Here is a 19,932-nt window from a genome sequence, read left to right on the forward strand (position 1 = left end):
TGAAGTTTCGCTCTTGTTGCTCAGTCTGCAGTGCAATGGCACGATCTTGGCTCAATGCAACCTCCGCCTCCTGGGTTCAAGCGATTCTCCAGCCTCAGCCTCCCGAGTCACTGGGATTTCAGGTGCCCACCACCAGGCCCAGCTAATTTTTGTTACTAGTAGAGACAGGGTTTCGCCATGTTGGCCAGGCTGGTCTCAAAACTCCTGACCTCAGGTGACCCACCCACCTCTGCCTCCCAAATTACTGGTATTTTAATTTGGAAATGTAACAAGATATTCTAGGCTAAAGCAAATAAATATGTTAATATCACTAGAATCAAAGATTCTCAGAATAAGAAAAAAGAAGTATAAAATGAGAGACTTTAAAACTGATTTGGAAACTCTGCAACTCACGAACTCACTTTGAAATGCATTTTAAATAGATGGGGTGTGGACGAACGGACCTGTAATAAAGTAAATATAGCAAAATCTTAATTCTAAAATCTAGGTGGTGTGTACAAGGGTATTCACTGTATTAACTCTGTCTTCTGTATGTCTGTAAATGTTGGGGAGGAAAACTTGCTAGATTCTGTACTATACAAATCATAAAGAATCACTGGGATGAATCTCAACTCTTAACCAATCTGTTTTTCCATCTGACAACAATTACTTCTCAGCAACCATTTTAAAACATTTCAACCACTCCTCCAAAAAACTATCCAGACTACCAAATCATCCACAAAGCCAAAAGGTCTAGGACCAACAGATCATTTCTCCTTATCTTGGAATGTTAATCAACCTAAGTGATTCTAGCAATAGGCAAAGATCAATAACTCAATATATCTGAGATAAACATAAACAGAATGGTTATAAACTGTTTTCCTGGTTCTGAAAAACTGAAATATGATTTCAAGTAATATATTCATCAGGACAAAACTATACAATCTTAAAGTTATATGACATGGGTGCCTTTAAGACATTAAAATGAAATTTTCTCCCTGAATTTTCAATTAAATTTATATTAAAGTATAAGAACTGGTACCCATGAGAATAATATCTTTTTAATCTCTCATGTGACTCAAATACATCTTAAACCAATTTTTCTTTCTCAGACTAATGTTGAAAGCAGTTTTAATAGAGAAAAAAAGCTGGAGAGAATATACTCCAAAATGTCAACTGCCATTAATCCGGGTGGTAGGACTGTATATGCTTTTAAAAATATGTTATGTTTTTTTCTATTTCACAGGAGTTATTTGATTTTCCCTTTTGCATTAAGAATGCATTACCTTGTAATTGGAAAAAAAATTTCTTGAAAAAAAACAACAAAAAAACTACCTATACTTGTTAAGTATAAAATAACTGACAGAGTAAGAGGTAAGGGTGATTTGGGATTTAAACTGCACTAAAGATAACCACCTCAAGAATAATCTGAGAAACATGATGGTTATATATCTCTAGGTCACTTTTCCCATATTTCATACCTTCTTAAATAACCACTTTTTCTCTCCACCAAAAATATGGCTCCTACCATTCTTGATGGTTTCAAAATGTAGGTAAAGAACATATCCAAAATCCAAGACTCACATTCTGTTCATTCCATAAATACTGACTATCTATACTCTGTACTATGCACAGCAAGTGCTAGGGGATTACAAAAGAAAAGATGTTATTATCCCTACCCACCTCTACTCAGTTAACATATTTATGCAGCACCTATTTTGTGTCTGGCATTGTTCTGCACACCATGGATATAGCAGTAAACAAAACAGACCAAAAAAGCCTCTCTGATAAAGACTTCCTTCTCTTGTCTTCCATGGTTATGCCCTAAACTTAGCCAAATGCAGCAAATCCACCTCAGAAATCCCTCTGCATCTCCTTAAAACTCACTAAAAACAGCAATATATAAATCTCTCATTTTGTCTGAGTATATCAGCTCCATACTGATTTCATTTTTTCCCTACCCAGCCTGAACTAAAATGGTCCATTTAGATATTCCCTCACCAGTAACCTCAATTACTACAGTTGTTCTTCCAACTTACCTAACCTATAGTTTCCCATTTTGCATCAATCATACAATTCAACTTTCCTCTCTAACCAGCTGGGTATAGAGTAAAAAATTATAAGTATGTAAACCGCTGTCACAAATTCGTGGTTTTAAATCTCATAGTTCCTCAATACCTTCACTTCTCTGATCAATGAACATTTACTAAATATCTATGTGTAGGACGACACAGATAAAGCTGTGGCAAAGACAAAAGTCTATGCCCTCCCTAAAGGAATACTCTAATAGGCAGGACAGATCTTAAATAAATAATTATGAAGGTGATTAAATGCTATGAAGGGGAAGTACAAGATGCTGTGAAAGTTAACAGAGCCTAATCTTGTTTGGAGGTGAAAAGGCTGTCAAGACAGGCTTCCAGAAGTAGTGATAAGTGCCAATAAATAAATTCCACACAGCATCCCACCTTCCTAATTTATACTTAAATCCCCATATCCCACTTGCTGGGCAAAGAAACTTGCCTCATTCACCTCCTCAGCCTTCTCCTGGACTCACTAGTGATTCCTTCTCCTCAGCATATACATACAACAAGGTCTGTCCCACCCAAACATAAATTGCAATAATTTTTCTGGAGAGTAATTTGGCCATGTGTATCATAAGCCATAAAAATATGCATACCCCTTCTTGTGAGCCATAATTCCACTTCAAGAAATCTTTCCTAAGGAAATAAAGACAAATTTCATGCAAAAAAGAGTATTTAGAATAGTGAAAGAATTAAAACAATCTAAATAACTGGCAACAGGAGAACAGCTATGCATGTGCCTTAATAAACTTATAACAGACTATGCCACAGCCAAAAATAAAAAGATATTCAGAGCTTTTAATCTCATAGAAGAATGCTTATAATTATGTAAGAAATACACTATTAACTGTTACATAGAAATAAATCAATAATAATCCTCTACAAAAAAATTTAAAAATAAGCCAGGCATGGTGACACATCTCTGTAGTCCTAGCTACTTGGGTGGCTGAGGCAGGAGGATCACTTGAACCCAACAGTTTGAGGTTACAGTGAGCTATGAATGTGCCACTGCACTACAGCCTAGGCAACACAGAAATACCGTCTCCCCAAAAATACTAAATAAATCAATGATAAACACAGGATGTAAAAACCTGTATAAAGAGGATACCAGGCCGGGTGTGGTGGCTCACACCTGTAATCCCAACACTTTGGGAGGCCTAGGTGGGAGGATCACGAGGTCAAGAGATCGAGACCATCCTGGCCAACATAGTGAAACCCTGTCTCTACTGAAAATACAAAAAGTAGCTGGGCGTGGTGGCATGCGCCTGTAGTCCCAGCTACTGGGAGGGGGGCTGAGGTGGGAGAATTGTTTGAACCTGGGAAGCAGAGAATGCAGTGAGCCGAAATTGCACCACTGCACTCCAGCCTGGCAACAGAGCCAGACTCTGTCTCAAATAAAAAGAGTATAACTAAGCTTAAAATGTAAGTGTATATGTAACATCCGCAAGAAATGAGCAGAAGTATTGATAGCAATTAATTATACAAAATTATGGTTTAGTTTTCTCCCTTACATTTTTCTGTACTTTTTTTTCTTTCCTGAATTTCCAAAATTTCTCTCTTTTTTTTTCCCCCTGAAATAGAGTCCCACTCTGCAGCCTAGGCTGGAGTGTAGCGACAGAAACACAGTTCACTGCAGCCTTGACCTCCTGGGCTCAAGCGATCTTCTGGCTCAGCCTCTCATATAGCTGGGACCACAGGTGCATGCCACTACACCCGGCTAATTTTATTATTTTTATTTATTTATTTATTTATTTTGAGACGGAGTCTGGCTCTGTTGCCCAAGCTGGAGTGCAGCGGTGCAATCTTGGCTCACTGCAGCCTTGGCCTCCCAGGTTCAAGGGATTCTCCTGCCTCAGCCTCCCGAGTAACTGGGTACAGGAATGAGCTACCACGCCCAGCTACTTTTTTGTATTTTTGGTAGAGACAGAGTTTCACCATGTTGGCCAGGCTGGTCTCGAACTCCTGACCTCAGGTGATCCACCCACCTCGGCCTCCCAAAGTGCTGGGATTACAGGCATGAGCCACCATGCCCGGCCTAATAAACAGGGTCTTGCTTTGTTGCCCAAGCTAGTCTCGAACTACTGGGCTCAGGCAATCCTCCCACCTCAGCCGCCAAAAGTGCTGGGATTACAGGCATGAGCCACCACGCCTGGCCTTGAATTATCAAATTGGCAGTGTATTACTTTTCTAAATGGGTTGTGAATTATTGTTTCTCACAACAGCAACACAGCTACTAAGTTCACTGGCGCATTATCTCCATTCCTTACCTCTCTTTGACACACTGCACCTGCTATCACCCCAATTTTAAGGCAACTGCTATCACAAGGACTAATTAACCCCTCAAATGACAAACCAGTGGAGACTTAGCAGTTCTCCTTTGAACTGACTTCCTTGGCTTCTGAAAACACCTAGGATCTGCCTTCTAATTCTCTGACCATTCTTTTATAGAATCTTAGATGATTATGTAACAAGAAGAAATTTTTTAAAAAAATTTGTAAGTACATGAAAAGAATCTCAGATGAATTTCCTCCTTCTATATGTCCTTTAAATATGGTGTTTCAGGTGTCCACCCTAGGCCCTCTTTTTTTTTTTTTTACATTACATACTTGGGTGATCCTATCAATTCCCATGGCTTTAACAATTTACCTTCTGACAACTCCAAAACCTACCTTCAGCCCTACTCTCCTAAATCGCATTTATTTTTAGTCAAAGCCTTTGCTATTAATTTTCTGGGAGTCCCCTAGCAGCTCAAACACTGTTCTCATCATCATCTTTTTTAAAGATCCACTTCCTGGCCAGGTGTGATGGCTCACAACTGTAATCCCAGTACTTTGGGAGGCTGAGGCAGGAGGATCCCTTGAGCCCAGTAATTTGAGGCTGCAGTGAGCTACGATCACACAACTGCACTCCAGCCTGGGCAACAAACTGAGGCCCTATCTCTTAAAAAAAAAAAAAAAAATCCCCTTCTGGTATTTTCTGATGTGTTTAGTCACATCACTATCCATTTAATCTTCTAAGCCAAAAGCTAGGGAGTCATTCTTAACACTCTCTCAACAACTATCTTTACATACTACTCCTACTTCCTAATCAAGGAAATAAAGACAGATTTCATGTAAAAAAAATTAAGTCCTAATTAGTTAACAAATCTGTCTACTTTCCTCTCCAACCTCACCACACAGATTAAACCCTCAATTTATTATTACAATAACCCAACTGATCTCTGGAAGTCAGTCTCAGATCTATTTTCCATAATACCCTCAGATAACCTACCTAAAAAGCAAATCCAAACATATAATTCCCTTGCTTAAAACTAGCACCTGAAAGATAAAGGGTTAACACCCACTAGCATTAGAAGTCCCTTCATGATCATCTCCAGACACATTCCTCCCACAAAACTTTATGCTGAGCTTCCTCCAGCAGCAGCAGCAGCAGCAAGCAGTGGCAAGAAGACATGAGTTTGCTGTGCACCAGGCATCTTTTTTCAGAGCAGCATCAAGCTATCCTGAGTTTGCTTCACACCAGGTACTCTAATAAGTGCTTTAAGTGAGTTATGTAATTTAGTCTTATGAGGTTGGCACTATTATTTCCTTTTCACAGACTGAGAGAGTCTGTCAAAAAATACAAAACCACAGAACTAGTTAAGTAGCAGAGCTAAGATTTACATCTCCACTATATTTCTCAACAAAAGTTAACTAGTCAGCTTCTAAAACAGCTACTAATCTTTAAAATCTCTGTTCATATCCTATCTTGTAAAGGATACCTGAGCAACTGAAGGACAGAGAAGCTTATGTTTAACTGTATTCCTCTTCTGTAATTTTATGTAAGCTTCCTAGATAGACTTCCCTGATCACCACCCTGTCTTCCAACAGAGTTGGTTACTTCCTCCAACATACTTCTCTAATTTGTTTATATGTCTACTACTGTGTATCTCATACTGGATATTATTTATTTACATGTTCATTTCCCTTCTTACCTGCAAACTTTTGGAAAGTAGGTACCCTTTCTCAGCCATGTTTACAGCCCTGTCTCCATCTTTGTCAATCCTAGGTTCTTAGCACAGTATCTGGCATATAACAGGTACTCAACAAATTAAATCTCCTCCTCTGTTATTTTCCTCCTGTTATTTTTTATTTAAATCTCTATCACACTCTATCCTCAGGCAACTGCCTCACAACCTAACTCCTAGCCCTAGCCCGTATACTCTGTAGCAGTCTTGCAGACCGCCATCACACACTTCATCCTCTCCCCACTTTGTATTATCTTTCTAAAGCAGGTATCATATATCTTCCCTACTCAAAAAGATTGAAGGCAGTCTGGGTGCAGTGACTCATGCCTGTAATCCCAACACTTAGGGAGGCAGGAGGATAGCTTGAGGCCAGGAGTTCAAGACCAGCCTATGCAACATACCGAGACCCATCTCTACAAAAAAAAAAAAAAAAGCTGGGCATGGTGATGCACACCCGTAGTCCCAGCTATCTGGGAGGCTAAGCTGAAGCAGGAGGATCACTTAAGTAAGGGAGGTCAGGGCTACAGAGAGCCATGATTGTGCCACTGTACTACAGCCTGGGTGACAGAGCAAGACTCTGCCACAAACAAAAACAAAACAAAACAAAACAAAACAAAAAACTGAAAGCTCCCTTCTACCTATAGAGTATATTTCACCCTAGAACTATCATCAAGGCTCTATAACATCTGATTCCATTCTTACTTTTTTTCCTTTTTTTTTTGAGAGATGAAGTCTCACTCTGTTGCTAGGCTGGAGTGCAGTGGTGTGATCTCAGCTCACTGCAACCTTTGCATCCTGGGTTCAAGCGATTCTTCTGCCTTGGTTCCCCAAGCAGATGGGACTACAGGCGTGTGCCACCCCACCCAGCTAATTTTTGTACTTTTTAGTAGAGATGGGGTTTCACTATATGTTGGTCAGGCTAGTCTCGAACTCTTTATCTCAGGTGATCCACTCGCTTCAGGCTCCCTAAGTGTTGGGATTACAGGCATGAGCCACCACGCTCAGCCTGTTCTTACTTTTGTAACTCTTCCTTATAATCCAAGTCCCCAACAATACTGAACCATGTATCTCTGCCAAAGACCACAAAGTTGCACTCTTCCTGTGAGACTATTCTGGCCATTTACCATAGTCCGGAATGTTCTTCCCCAAAAAGGCCTCTCAAATTCTTACTCATTTTGTAAGGTCTACCAACTACTACTTCCTGTATAAATGTTTCCTTGAGCCAAAATTAATTACCCTCTCCTCAGTTTTCCCATACATGGTCTCATTCTTAAGTACTTAGTATATTATGTCTTAAGAGTTGCGTATTTCTGCTTCCTGCCTTGTCCCACCATATCTTCCAAACACCACATACCAACAGTTTAGTCAACAGAGGACTATATATGTAGTCCTTTGTTGTACAGCCCAGGTATGTAGCAGGCTATACCATCTAGGTTTATGTAAGTACCCTTTACGATGTTCATAAAAAAACATCGCCCAATGACTCATGTCTCAGAACATGTTCTGTAGTTAAGCGACATATGACTACACTAAATTTGATCTTCCTCAAGGGCAGGGACCACATTCAGTTCACTCATTGTATTAACTGAGTTTCTACTAAATGTCAGGTCCTCTAGTAAGAACTATGAATAAGACAAATCAATAAAATAATTTCTTAACCCCACTCAACTGCTGACAATGTGATATATCATAGGTGTTCAACATATATTTGTTAAATAAATATATTGCTTACTTATAAAAAATACATTGTTTACTCTTTGTTCACATTTACCCTGTGCTTCCATTTGCTGCTTACAACCAATCAAACCTAGAAGGAAAGATCCTTCTAGTTTTCAAAGCCTTTTAAGGCTAGACAGGAAGAAAGACCTTTGTTCTCCTCCTCCCCCTAAGAAATAAACTAGAAAGTCAGCAAGCATAAAAGGAACACTCTGAAAGAGTGCACTTTATTATCAGCAGAAGAATTTAGGAACAGAACAGAGAGACTGAATTACTTGCCAGTTCTCACTGAAACACTGTCAAAGAGTGGCATCAATATTTTGTTTGAAGAGCTAAAAATACCATTCATAATAAATTATAATTCTAAAAACTTTCAAATAAAAATTTTATTCTCTCTCACATTTAGAATTAACTGTATGTCCACTGCCTCTATTAATATGCATAATTTAAAATTTGAATGAAATCCCTGAACTGAAAGTACCTAAGATACAGACTCCTTAAAGAAATTCATCTCAACAGTCAATGATCACTAAAAAGAAGGGAAAGTAAACACACACCCGTTAAATATATGCCCTAAAGAAGTTATGCAGGGCCAGGCATGGTGGCTCACATCTGTAATCCCAGCACTTTGGGAGGCCGAAGTGGGTGGATTATTTTGAGGTCAGGAGTTCAAGACCGGCCTGGCCAACATGGTGAAACCCCATCTCTACTGAAAATAGAAAAATTAGCTGGGTATGGTGGGGCATACCTGTAATCCCAGCTACTAGGACAGACTAAGACAAAAGAATTCCTTAAACCCAGGAGACAGAGGTTGCAGTGAGCCAAGATTGCGCCACTGAACTCCAGCCTGGGTGACAGAGACTCCGTCTCAAAAAAAAAAAAAAAAGTCATGTAGATAAAGTGATTTAATTTTTCTTGTGAAATGCATTAGAATTTATTTTTAAATTAATAATATTTAAACAGACTATTTTGTCCTAATAAATTTATTTAACTGCACATATACAAAACTTAGGTTCAGTTTAAATGAAAACTCATGGCAGAAAATGAAATCTATTCTTTCACTCAATAAAAGGAACTTTCTTCAGGTCTCATTTTCTAGGCAATAAAGAAATACAAGTAACAATCATGACAGTCATATTCCTAATTTTCCAGGGTAAACCTAGAAACAACGCACACCATAGGAATTAAAAGTCTTTATAAGCACATAATACATTAACACCAGTTCTTTCTACCCTATTGAAAGAGGCAATTCACACCCAACTCTTGCCATTTCATGAGAAAATTTGTTGCCAAGGACAATTTATTTTAAAAACTGAGATCTGGGATAAACACTTTGTTTAAAAGAAAACTCAGTGTTTTTGTTTGTTTGTTTTTGAGACAGTCTCGCACAGTCACCTGGGATGGAGTACAGTGGCGTGATGTCGGCTCATTGCAACCTCTGCCTCCTGTGTTCAAGCAATTCTCCTGCCCCAGCCCCTCAAGTAGCTGGGATTACAGGTGCCTGCCACCACGCCCGGCTAATTTTTTGTATTTTTAGTAGAGACGGGGTTTCACTATGTTGGCCAGGCTGGTCTCGAACTCCGGACCTCATGATCCACTGGCATCAGCCTCCCAAAGTGCTAAAGGCTAGAGCCACCGTGACTGGCGAAAATTCAGTTTTAAATTAAGCAGAATAAACTCTCAGATGGGCATACATCATTGCAAACAAAAGGTGCCTAACAGCTACTCTTTCTGGTCCACGCTTTACAAAGATGTTGAGATTTTTAGGAAAGAATCTTTTCTCCAGAAAAACATTAGTTAGCCAAAATTAGCAATACGAGTTGCTTTTTATCATAAATGAATTGTTCTTTGCTTCCAAAAACAATGGGTTGGGCCTAGAACTTTGTTCGACACGTTCACCAGAGAGATAAATGAATGTGACTAAAGAAATACAATAGTTTGGCCGGGCGCGGTGGCTCACACCTATAATCCCAGCACTTTGGGAGACCGAGATGGATGGATCACCTGAGGTCAGGGGTTCGAAACCAGCCTGGCCAACATGGCAAAACACCGTCTCTACTAAAAGCACAAAGTAAACTGGGCGTGGTGGCGCATGCCTGTAATCCAGCTACTCGGAAGGCTGAGGCAGGAGAATCACTTGAACCTGGGAGGCAGAGGTTACAGTGAGCTGAAATCACGCCATCGCACTCCAGCCTGGGCAACAAGAGCGAAACTCCGTCTCAAAAAAAAAAAAAAAAAAAACAACAACAACAACAAAAAGGTGGGGCACTGTGGCTCACACCTGTAATCCCAGCACTTTGGGTGACAGAGGCAGGCGGATCGCCTGAGGTCAGGAGTTTGACACCAGCCTGGGCAACAGGGTGAAACCCCATCTCTATCAAAAATACAAAAATTAGCCAGGCATGGTGGTACACACCTGTAATCCCAGCTACTTGGAAGGCTGAGACAGGCAGAACTGCTTGAACCCAGGAGGTGGAGGTTACAGTGAGCCAAGATCACGCCACTGCACTCCAGCCTGGGCAACAGAGCAAGACTCTGTCTCAAAACAAAACAAACCAAAAAAAAAACAATAGTTTTCTCCAAGAACATACAAGAAATAGTACTTCTTCTAATCCATTCATTTATTCATACCTTTAAAAGCTACCTATAAATTAAGTACTGAAGTTATAGAAATTAAATAGTCCCTTACTCTTAAATCTGTAGGGTCATGTTGGCAGTAAGCAGACAATTGAAACAATAAATACCATAATTACAGTCTGGCCAAAATGTAAAGGAGGCATAGAAAAGGCATATTCCTACTTTAGGGAGAAAATGCCATAGGAAAGGTACTCCTAAACTAGGACTTGAAGACTAATTAATTAGCTAGGCAAATAGAGAAAGGGATAAGAGAAGGTGAAGGAAGGGCATGCATAAGGAACTAGAAATATAAGCCAGTATGCGTAGTCAGAGAACTCCAAATGGTACCTTATAGGTGAAGAGCAGGTGAGAATTAGGGATTCTTCAACATAATTAGTCATTAGGGAAATATAAATTAAAACCACAGCAAGAAATCACTAGAAACCTATTATAATGGCTAAAAATTAAAAAAAAAAGACGACAATACCTAGTACTAAGATCAACAGGAACTCTCATACATTGCTGGTAGAAATGCAAACTAGTGGGCCAGGCACAGTGGCTCACACCTGCAATCCCAGAACTTTTGGAGGCCGAGGCGGGCAGATCACCTGAGCTCAGGAGTTCAACACCAGCCTGGGCAACATGGTGAAACCCCGACTCTACTAAAAATACAAAAGATTAGTGGGTGGTGGTGGATATCATATCCCTCCACAGCATGGCTGGTTTCTGTCACTCAACAAGCACATGAAACACACGAATATGTCTGTAAGGAACTTACTATCTGGCTCAGGAGAAAAAAATGTATATATGAAAAACATATATACGAAAAAGCTAGAGGCCAGGTGTTGTGGCTCATGCCTGCAATCCCAGCACTCTGGGAGGCCGAGGCAGGCGGATCATTTGAGGTCAGGCGCTCGAGACCAGCCTGGCCAACATAGTGAAACCCTGTCTCTACTAAAAATACAAAAATTAGCCAGGCGTGGTGGTAGGCGCCTGTAATCCCAGCTACTTGGGAGGCTGAGGCAGGAGAATTGCTTGAACCCGGGAGGCAGAGGTTGCAGTGAGCCAAGACTGTGCCACTGTACTCCAGCCTGGGCGACAGAGCAAGACTCTGGCTCAAGAAAAAAACAAAAACAAACAAACAAAAAAAACGAAATGCAAACTAGTATAGCCACTTTGTGAAACAATTTGGCAGTTTCTTATAAAGTTAAAAATACACTTAACTACAATCCAGCAATCCCACTCCTAGATACTTCCTCGTGAAAAGAAAACTTATGTTTACACAAAAACCTGTATATACATGTTTACAGTTCCAGCCAAAAAACTGGAAACAACTGAGAAGTTCTTCAACTGGGGAGTGGGTAAGCAAACTTTGGTTCACTCATCTACACAATTAGATTAAAAAGGACTGTTCTATGAATATATACAACAGGGAGGAATCTCAAATGTGTTATGCTAAGTGAAAGATACCAGACTTCAAAAGGCTATATGATTCCATTTACATGCCATTCTTGAAATGGACAAACTATAGAGACAGAAAACCAGTCAACAGTTACCAGGAGCTAGAGGTGGGGAAGGGTTGTCTACAAAAGGGTATGACAGAATTTTGGGGGATGACAGAGCTGTTCTATATAAAGCAGTCCGCATTTATCTGTGGTTTTGCTTTCCTCAGTGTTTCAGTTACCCACAGTCAACTGAGGTCCGAAAATATTAATTGGAAAATTCCAGAAATAAGCAATTTGTAAGTTTTAAATTGCATGCCATTCTGAGTAACATGATAAAATCTCATGCCATTGGATTCAGTCCCGCCCTGTCCCCACCTGGGAATCATTCCTTTGTCTAGCATATCCACATTGTATATATACATACCACATGCCCTTTAGTCACTGAGTAGCCCTCTCAACTATCAGACTGAAAAAAAACATAGTATATATAGAGTTCAGTACTACCTGCAGTTTCAAGCATCGACAAAGGGTCTTGGAATGTATCCCCCACAGATAAGGGGAGTCTCCCATATCGACTGCGATGGTGGTTATATGACTATACATGTTTGTCAAAACTCACAGAACTGTATACTAAAAAGAATAAAGTTTACTATATGTAAAATATACCTAGTTTTAAAAACAAAAGAAAAAGGATAAGGTATCCTGGCTACAAAGAGACTGAAAAATGACGCAAGAGCTAGTCAGATCTGAGGGGTCCTGTTAAGAAGCTCTACATTTTATCCTTGAAGCAACAGATGTCCCAAATGATCTCAAAAAACGGGTAGAGGCAATTCAGTTTTGTATTACTAAGAACACTGACAACAGTTATAGACTAGAATAAGAGGAAAACAGGCAGCAACTGGAGACCCATCAACCATCTCAGAGTAATTCACCAGATAAATAATTGAGATTTGACAAAGTGAGAGGCAGTAGAGATGAACAGAAAAGTTAAAAGCAGGAAATTCTCAAGTTTCTAGCAATAGTGAAACCACCAACCAAAATTTTTTTTTTTTTTTTTTCAGAAAAAGATTTTAAACAAGCTAAATTTAAATGCCTGAGGGACATTCAAATGCAAACATTTGGTTAGACACGTTGTCTGGAGCTCAAGGGAATAAGCTAAGATGTAGCATTAGATTCGAGAATCATCAGGGTATTTGCAGCCAAATATGAGGTCAAGTTCATATAATTTGAAGTATAAAAAGAATCAGCTTACTGATTATACAGCTTGTAAAGTGAGAAATGGTGACAATCGTGTGCCTATTTCAATATGGGCCTCTCTCAACCACTCTATCCTTGGCATCTCTGATTTTCTCTTTGGCTTGATTACCCTGAGAAAACTGAGGCAGTTACATAAAAAGCTGTCACTGAATTCCAAGTTTTTATTTTCTGTTGCTCATACTGTTGACATAGAGAATATTCAGCCGATAAAGGAGTAACCTACTGAATACACTTATTTGGTTAATTAAACACAGGAGGACCACTAAGAGGGGTTTGATTTGAGGTCCATCTGACTGACCTCACAGGGCAACTTATCCACACAGCCCAACAGCTTTGTCTTGGTAACTCAACTAATGACCCTATGACTGCTTTAAGAGACCTCTGATATGCAATAAAGTTATTAGGAAATACTATAGGATAGATCCAATGATTCTAGGTAATTAGTGCTTAACCAGGGATAGGCACCAAAATTCAGTGTGGAGCTTTCTCAAAATGCCTATCTTGCCCAAAGCTCTACTTCTGAAAATCCTAATTTAGGAACTTTTGGGGTATGGCCCAAAAATTACTATATTTTTAATAGTCTCATAAGTGATTCTGATATCCATACAAACCACACACCAATCCCAAGCTGAAAAGCAATGATATAAAATTTGGTTCCAGGCCCTACCATGGAATTCTCATTTGGAAATTTCTAAACCACATCCGAAACCTTGAAAATCTCCTCTAGTTGAGAGCATACAAATACACATTTCCCAGCTGAAACCTAAAATTCTAAGTCCAACATCTGTAAAATACCTATGAATCACCAACTGACTATGATTACTAGCTTTGAGAGGATTTAACTTCTTAGCAGAATTCAGGAAAAAGCAGTGTAAGTCATGGAAAATGAGTCACCGTCCCTTCATTCCTTAATTCCAATTCTCCATTTTAATAATAAACCTACCAGAAAAGCTTAGTTAATATCACCAACTCAAGCTTTAACTTCAGCTAGTATTTAAGCACAACCAGATCCAATCTGTTATATTGAAATATTCAGATTCCACTTTTCCAATTACCAAAATTTCCAGGATTCCAACTTTCCAATTACATCATAAACATTATGAATCAAAACAAAAAAACCAGCAAACGATTTTTCTCACCAAAATTTACACTTACCCATCTCTTCCCTTACTGACAATTTTTACTTCAAAATAGTAAATCCCACAGGCTGCTGGTATTGGATGCGTGGCTCGAACTGACGCTGCATCTTTTGGGGTTTTGCCATGACCTGCGTATGAAACAGGAAGGAAAAAAGAAGTCACATGAGATATTCACTGAAAAATGAAAACCTTAAACCATTCAGGAACATATAGGTTTTTGGAATGATGTATAATTTCTGCTCCTATCAGTTCAAATACTCAATAAAACATTTATCATCACCATGAACCCAATATGCAAAATAGCCCAAGTTAACCACAGAACTTTTCACACTATTACTAGTTTTATTAAGATTACAGAATCCAAATATGTAAATTGAACCTAGCAGCCTTTTATGCAAATTAAATAAAAGACATTATAGAGTACATTATATTTTTAAGAGGAAAAAGGATGTATGAAGAACATGAGAGAAAGATCTTAATTTTATCAGGTCTAAATTTGCATATAACTTATATAATTTCTGTACACTCTTGCCAAAGCCCTGGCTCTTTAAACCAGAAGCATCTGTATTGTATATTTCTAAGTGAAATCTTACACAATTAGATTGAATTGGCAAAACAGCTTTCTTAAGAATTTACAATTTTGTTCTTTGATATAGTCTTATTAATTAAAGCTGATTCATAAAATCTCTTGGGCTAATAATAGCCTATTGAGAAATACATCTAATTTCTAAATGTATTTTTTTCTTTTTAAACAACAGAAATAACACCATGCCACTGCTGACATTTTAGAAAATCTGTTAGATAATGGCTTTCAAACTTTTTAAACCAGCTATTCCTCAATTCTAATCCCATAGGGTTTGCTAAACTCACAATCACTTCCCCTGCCTCTCGCCCAAGACACAAATTCCCTTGAAAGCCAGCATGCGGACAATATTAAGAGAAAATACGTCCACAAAACCATGAAGAACAAAGAAAGAAGTTGAAGTAGCATGTCAGAAAGTACTCATAGAGTATGAGTGAGACAAGTCTCCATAATCCCCAAAAGGACTGCATGAGAAACAATACTCTAAATCATTATTTGGGTGTTCCAGTTAAATATGCTCCATGCAATACAAACTTTGCATTAATCTTTCAGTCATACTACAAAATTATCTTCATAGGTAGCAGAATTCTCCTCAAATTTATCATGATTGTTTTAAAACTAAATACCTTCTTGTATGTCAAAAATTGTATCTTAAGATATACAATCATCACACATGAATGAGATCATATCCTCCCTTACCACACACTTGACCAAATTCACAAAATTTCCAACACATGCCTTATTATTAAACACTGAAGTTTACACTTGCAATGCAAATTAGTACATGTTCACACCCCCTACTCCCCCCACAAAAAAATGGAATGAATTCTGCCACTCCTTCCATTACCATGAAAACTTGGGTTATGGGCAGAAGTTCTTTTAGCCTAGTGACCATAAGGAGTCAACAAGCTTGGCTAGGAAGACAAAAATGGAACCAACAATATTTACATGCGTCAAAACTACTTTAACATATGATGCAGGTAATAGATTTACACTGAGCTAAGCAGCAGAAAAGAATTGCACAAATCTGTGCACTAGTCACTTTTTAATAATATTTAATTATGGTGGCAGTAAACCACATTTTTCAGTCAAAATATGTTCAAATAATTAAGTTACCTGAGAAAAGGCCATGGAAACTACATATTTAAAAATTAGATTGTTACAAATAAATCTAGAGAAAACTATCTAAACAAAATCTAACTGCAGTCCTAAATCCACTGATTTTTTTTAAGGGGAGTGACCCAAACTTTTAGGGATAAAGTAATCCCAAAGTATTCTTGATAACAAATAATAGTTACATATATTTAATACCGCGTGAAAGGCACTGTTCTAAGAGCATTAAGTTTATTAACTCATTTAATGTCCAAAACAACCCCATGAGGTAGGTACTATCTATTATCATTTCACAGTTGAGGAATCTAAGGGAAGATAATGAAACTCGCCCAAAGTCATACTTCTAAAAGAGAATTCCAAACCAGGATTTGTGCTGGGATTTAAATTCAAGAAACCTGATCTAGAGTGAGCTCTGAACCCACATGAAGGATTTAGTTACAATGAACATTCGGGGATGACTTCACATATCCCCATGTCCCATTCTGACTACTTCTACGGGAAAAGAGAAAGAAACTAATATTTGAAAGTAAACAGTCTCTCAAAGAGTTAGGTGCTTTTGTATGGATTTTTCTCTTTCAACATTTATGAAATGGGTATTATTTAACCTCACTTTTTGAAATAAAGAAATCTGTAATCTGTCGTGGGCCTACAGAAAAAAAAAATAAAATGTTTACACATTATATACCCTGCCCCAAATTAGTAGAAACATATATTAAATCCATGCATGAATTAAAATCCCATACACTTTTCCATTATGCAAAAATTACTATAAAGTACCAGTTATAAATCTTCAAGTATCCATTATATTTGTTATGATTCACTAATTGCAGATAAATTCTGTAAATGTTAAAACTAAAAAGATTTGTTTCATGTTTAAATTAAAATTTAAATTAGATGTAAAAGGTATAAGGAAAAGTTTAAACACAAGATTATAAGGTTTCATATTATTTCTTAAATGAGACCAGTCCAAGTTGAGTATCCCTTATCTGAGATGCTTGTAACCAGAAGCATTTCAGATTTTTTTCAGATTTTACAATATTTGCACATACTTACCAGCTGAGCATCCTAAATCCAAAAATCCAAAATCTAAAATGTTTCAATGGGCATTTCCTTTGAGCCGGGCGTGGTGGCTCATGCCTGTAATTCCAGCACTTTGGGAGGCTGGGGCGGGCGGATCACTTGAGGTCAGGAGTTCAAGACCAGCTTGGCCAACATGGTGAAACCCTGTCTGTACTAAAAATACAAAAATTAGCCTGGCATGGTAGTATGTGCCTGTAATCCCAGCTACTTGGGAGGCTGAGGCACAAGAATCGCTTGAACTTGAGAGGCAGAAGTTGCAGGGACCTGACAGCGCCACTACACTCCAGCCTGGGCAACAGAGTGAGACTCTGTCCCAAAAATAAAAAAATAAAAAATCAAGTTTTGAATTCTGAAAGCATTTTGAATTTCAGATTTGGGATGCTCAAACTTGTAATATCAGAAGCAAAGGGCCTATTTCTAACAATGCTCATCACCTGAAAGTTTATTATTACCTAAAATTCTGTGGTAATCAAAAAACAACCTCATACTACCAAAGTGTAAACTTTTAAAACTACAAAGTCCTCAGTAATAAGTGTTTTCTATGTGGCTTTAGAAGAAAACACATGTAATACTTCCTAATTATAAGGCTAGCAAGTTTAGCTCTTTTTATTCAAACAATCTGATGGAAAGAGTTTGAATAAACCATTCTACCCCATTCCCACTCCCTTCCACTCGCCAACATGCAGCCAGTGCCTTCCCGGAAATATAAGTCAGCCGTCCTTGCGTCACCAGCCCTCAATACAACTAAGACTCCTTCCAAAGCCTCCTCTTTGGCCTAGTAAAAAGAGACGCTTCCTGAACACCGTGTCTGGCCTTGCTCTCCACCTGCACTTTCCACCTCCTTTCTGCTCCAGCCACATCAGCACTATTTCAATTCTTCACATTGATCAGGCCAGTCTGTACACATGCTATTCCCTCCACCTTTCCTTCTTAGCCTAAGTAGGTCCTACTCACACTTTAAATCTTAGCTCAAGCTTTACTTCCTCAAATATTCTTTCTCTAATCTCTCCAACTTGGTTGAAGCTCCTTTTTACAAGCCCTCATAGCAACATGTATCTCTCCTGCACATTCACACACTTAACACTCAGGTGTAATTATTTTTTCCCCGCGTTTTAATTCCTGAACCTCTTTATTCCCACTAACTTCCACTCTAACTTCAATCATTCCTTTTTGAAGAAGCAAAAGCCCAAGACCCAGAGTCTAAAGCTGCAACAGACCAAGCCACCTCTAATATCGGGCACAGTGAAAATTTAATTGGGCTTTTATTTTACTAGGACTGTAATTTTTGTAGTGTTCTGATTAATGCTTACAAAGTTCCCAAGGTTTTAAGGGGTTGCTCCAGCTTTATAGTTCGCGTAAGTCCTGTTACTTTTAGCACACTGATTTTGTGGAAAACATGGTTTTCCAGCCACGCATTCAGGACATGACTGCAGAAACACCGGTATCTTCCTCCAGAACACACCATCCTGTTCTATCCCCTTTCTAAAGCTTCTCATCTATACTTCCTCTTCAACATCATGGGAACTCTAATTCCTCAAACTCTTCGTGTTTTTTTCTCCCTTTTTCCTCTTCCAGGACAGGCTACATGGTAATCACTTAAAGCTCTCAAATATCCTTGATTTCCCTCATACGCCCATCCTTCTATCATATCCAACCAGCAAAATGACACTCTCAGTATTATAATCTACCTTCCAAACTCCCACACTGGACAGCTGACTTCCACTGAATAAAGTCCAAAATCTTACAAACAGCCACTGCTATGAACTAATGATGTCAACTGAGCACTCTCAATGCTACCAACAATATTTTTAGAAATGTTCAGTCAGCTTATTCCCTATTCCTCTCAATGGCTAGTCCACATTTTCATCATTTACTTTAAGCTTTACATCCTCTACTCAAATTCATGAGCAAAGTACCTCGCCTCTTATCAAGAAAACAGGAGGCCAGCTGGGTGCGGTGGCTCACACCTGTAATCCCAGCACTTTGGGAGGCCAAGGCAGGCGGATTGCCTAAGGTCAGGGGTTCGAGACCAGCCTGGCCAACGTAAAAACCCCATCTCCACTAAAAATACAAAAAGTAGCCAGGCATGGTGGTGCGCACCTGTATTCCCAGCTACTTAGGAGGCTGAGGCAGAAGAATGGCTTGAACCCTGGAGGCAGAGGTTGCAGTGACCCGAGATTGTACCACTGTACTCCAGCCTGGGTGACAAGAGCAAGGCTCCATCTCAAAAAAATGGGAGGCCATTAGCTATGGTCATATTCAATTCTCCACTCTTTTATTACAAAGTGATCTATGTCCATAGCAGTCTTCACCTCTTCCACTATTATCAGAGGAAGAGTCTGTACTCTCCTCTCCAAGACCAACCATTCTGGACTCTGGAACCAGTTTCCTCTCTAGAAGCCTCTCTGTCAGCCTCTCAAGCTTGTATTTCATTATCTTCCTCTCTAATCTCTCCTTCCCCTCAATCTGTAAAGGGACAATGTCCCCAAAATGTACACTTTTCACAAATTCTATGCCTCTGTGCTACATATAAATCATTGGCAGTAATGTACCAGAGTTGATGGTATATAATTTTTTACCTTAAAAGTAGTAACAAGGCCGGGCACAGTGGCTCATGCCTGTAATCCCAGCACTTTGGGAGGCCAAGGTGGGTGGATCACTTAAGGTCAGGAGTTCGAGACCAGCCTGGCCAACATGGTGAAATCCCACCTCTACTAAAAACATAAAACTTAGCCAGGCATGGTGGCAGGTGTGTGTAATCTCAGCTATTCGGGAGGCTGAGGGAGGAGAATTGCTTAAACCTGGAATCCGGCCTGACAAAGTGAGACTCTGTTCAAGAAAAAATAGTAATAATAACCAGGTAGGCTAATCAATTTTATTTGTTAAAATATTAAATTTTGTATACATTTACTGGAAC

The 19,932-nt window shown here is 38.9% G+C and overlaps 1 protein-coding gene across 1 annotated transcript in view; it reads right to left on the reverse strand.

The window, feature by feature from the left end:
* The window catches only part of RANBP9 (RAN binding protein 9), a 92,010-nt gene that overhangs the window by 62,718 nt on the left and 9,360 nt on the right, over positions 1-19,932 (reverse strand). The window contains exon 2 of the mRNA XM_054490103.2: positions 14,256-14,367. Coding sequence (XP_054346078.2) covers positions 14,256-14,367 — 112 coding nt within the window. The remainder of the gene's footprint in view (positions 1-14,255; positions 14,368-19,932) is intronic.

The sequence above is a fragment of the Pongo pygmaeus genome, chromosome 5 (genome assembly GCF_028885625.2).
Source record: "Pongo pygmaeus isolate AG05252 chromosome 5, NHGRI_mPonPyg2-v2.0_pri, whole genome shotgun sequence".
Lineage (NCBI taxonomy): Eukaryota > Metazoa > Chordata > Mammalia > Primates > Hominidae > Pongo > Pongo pygmaeus.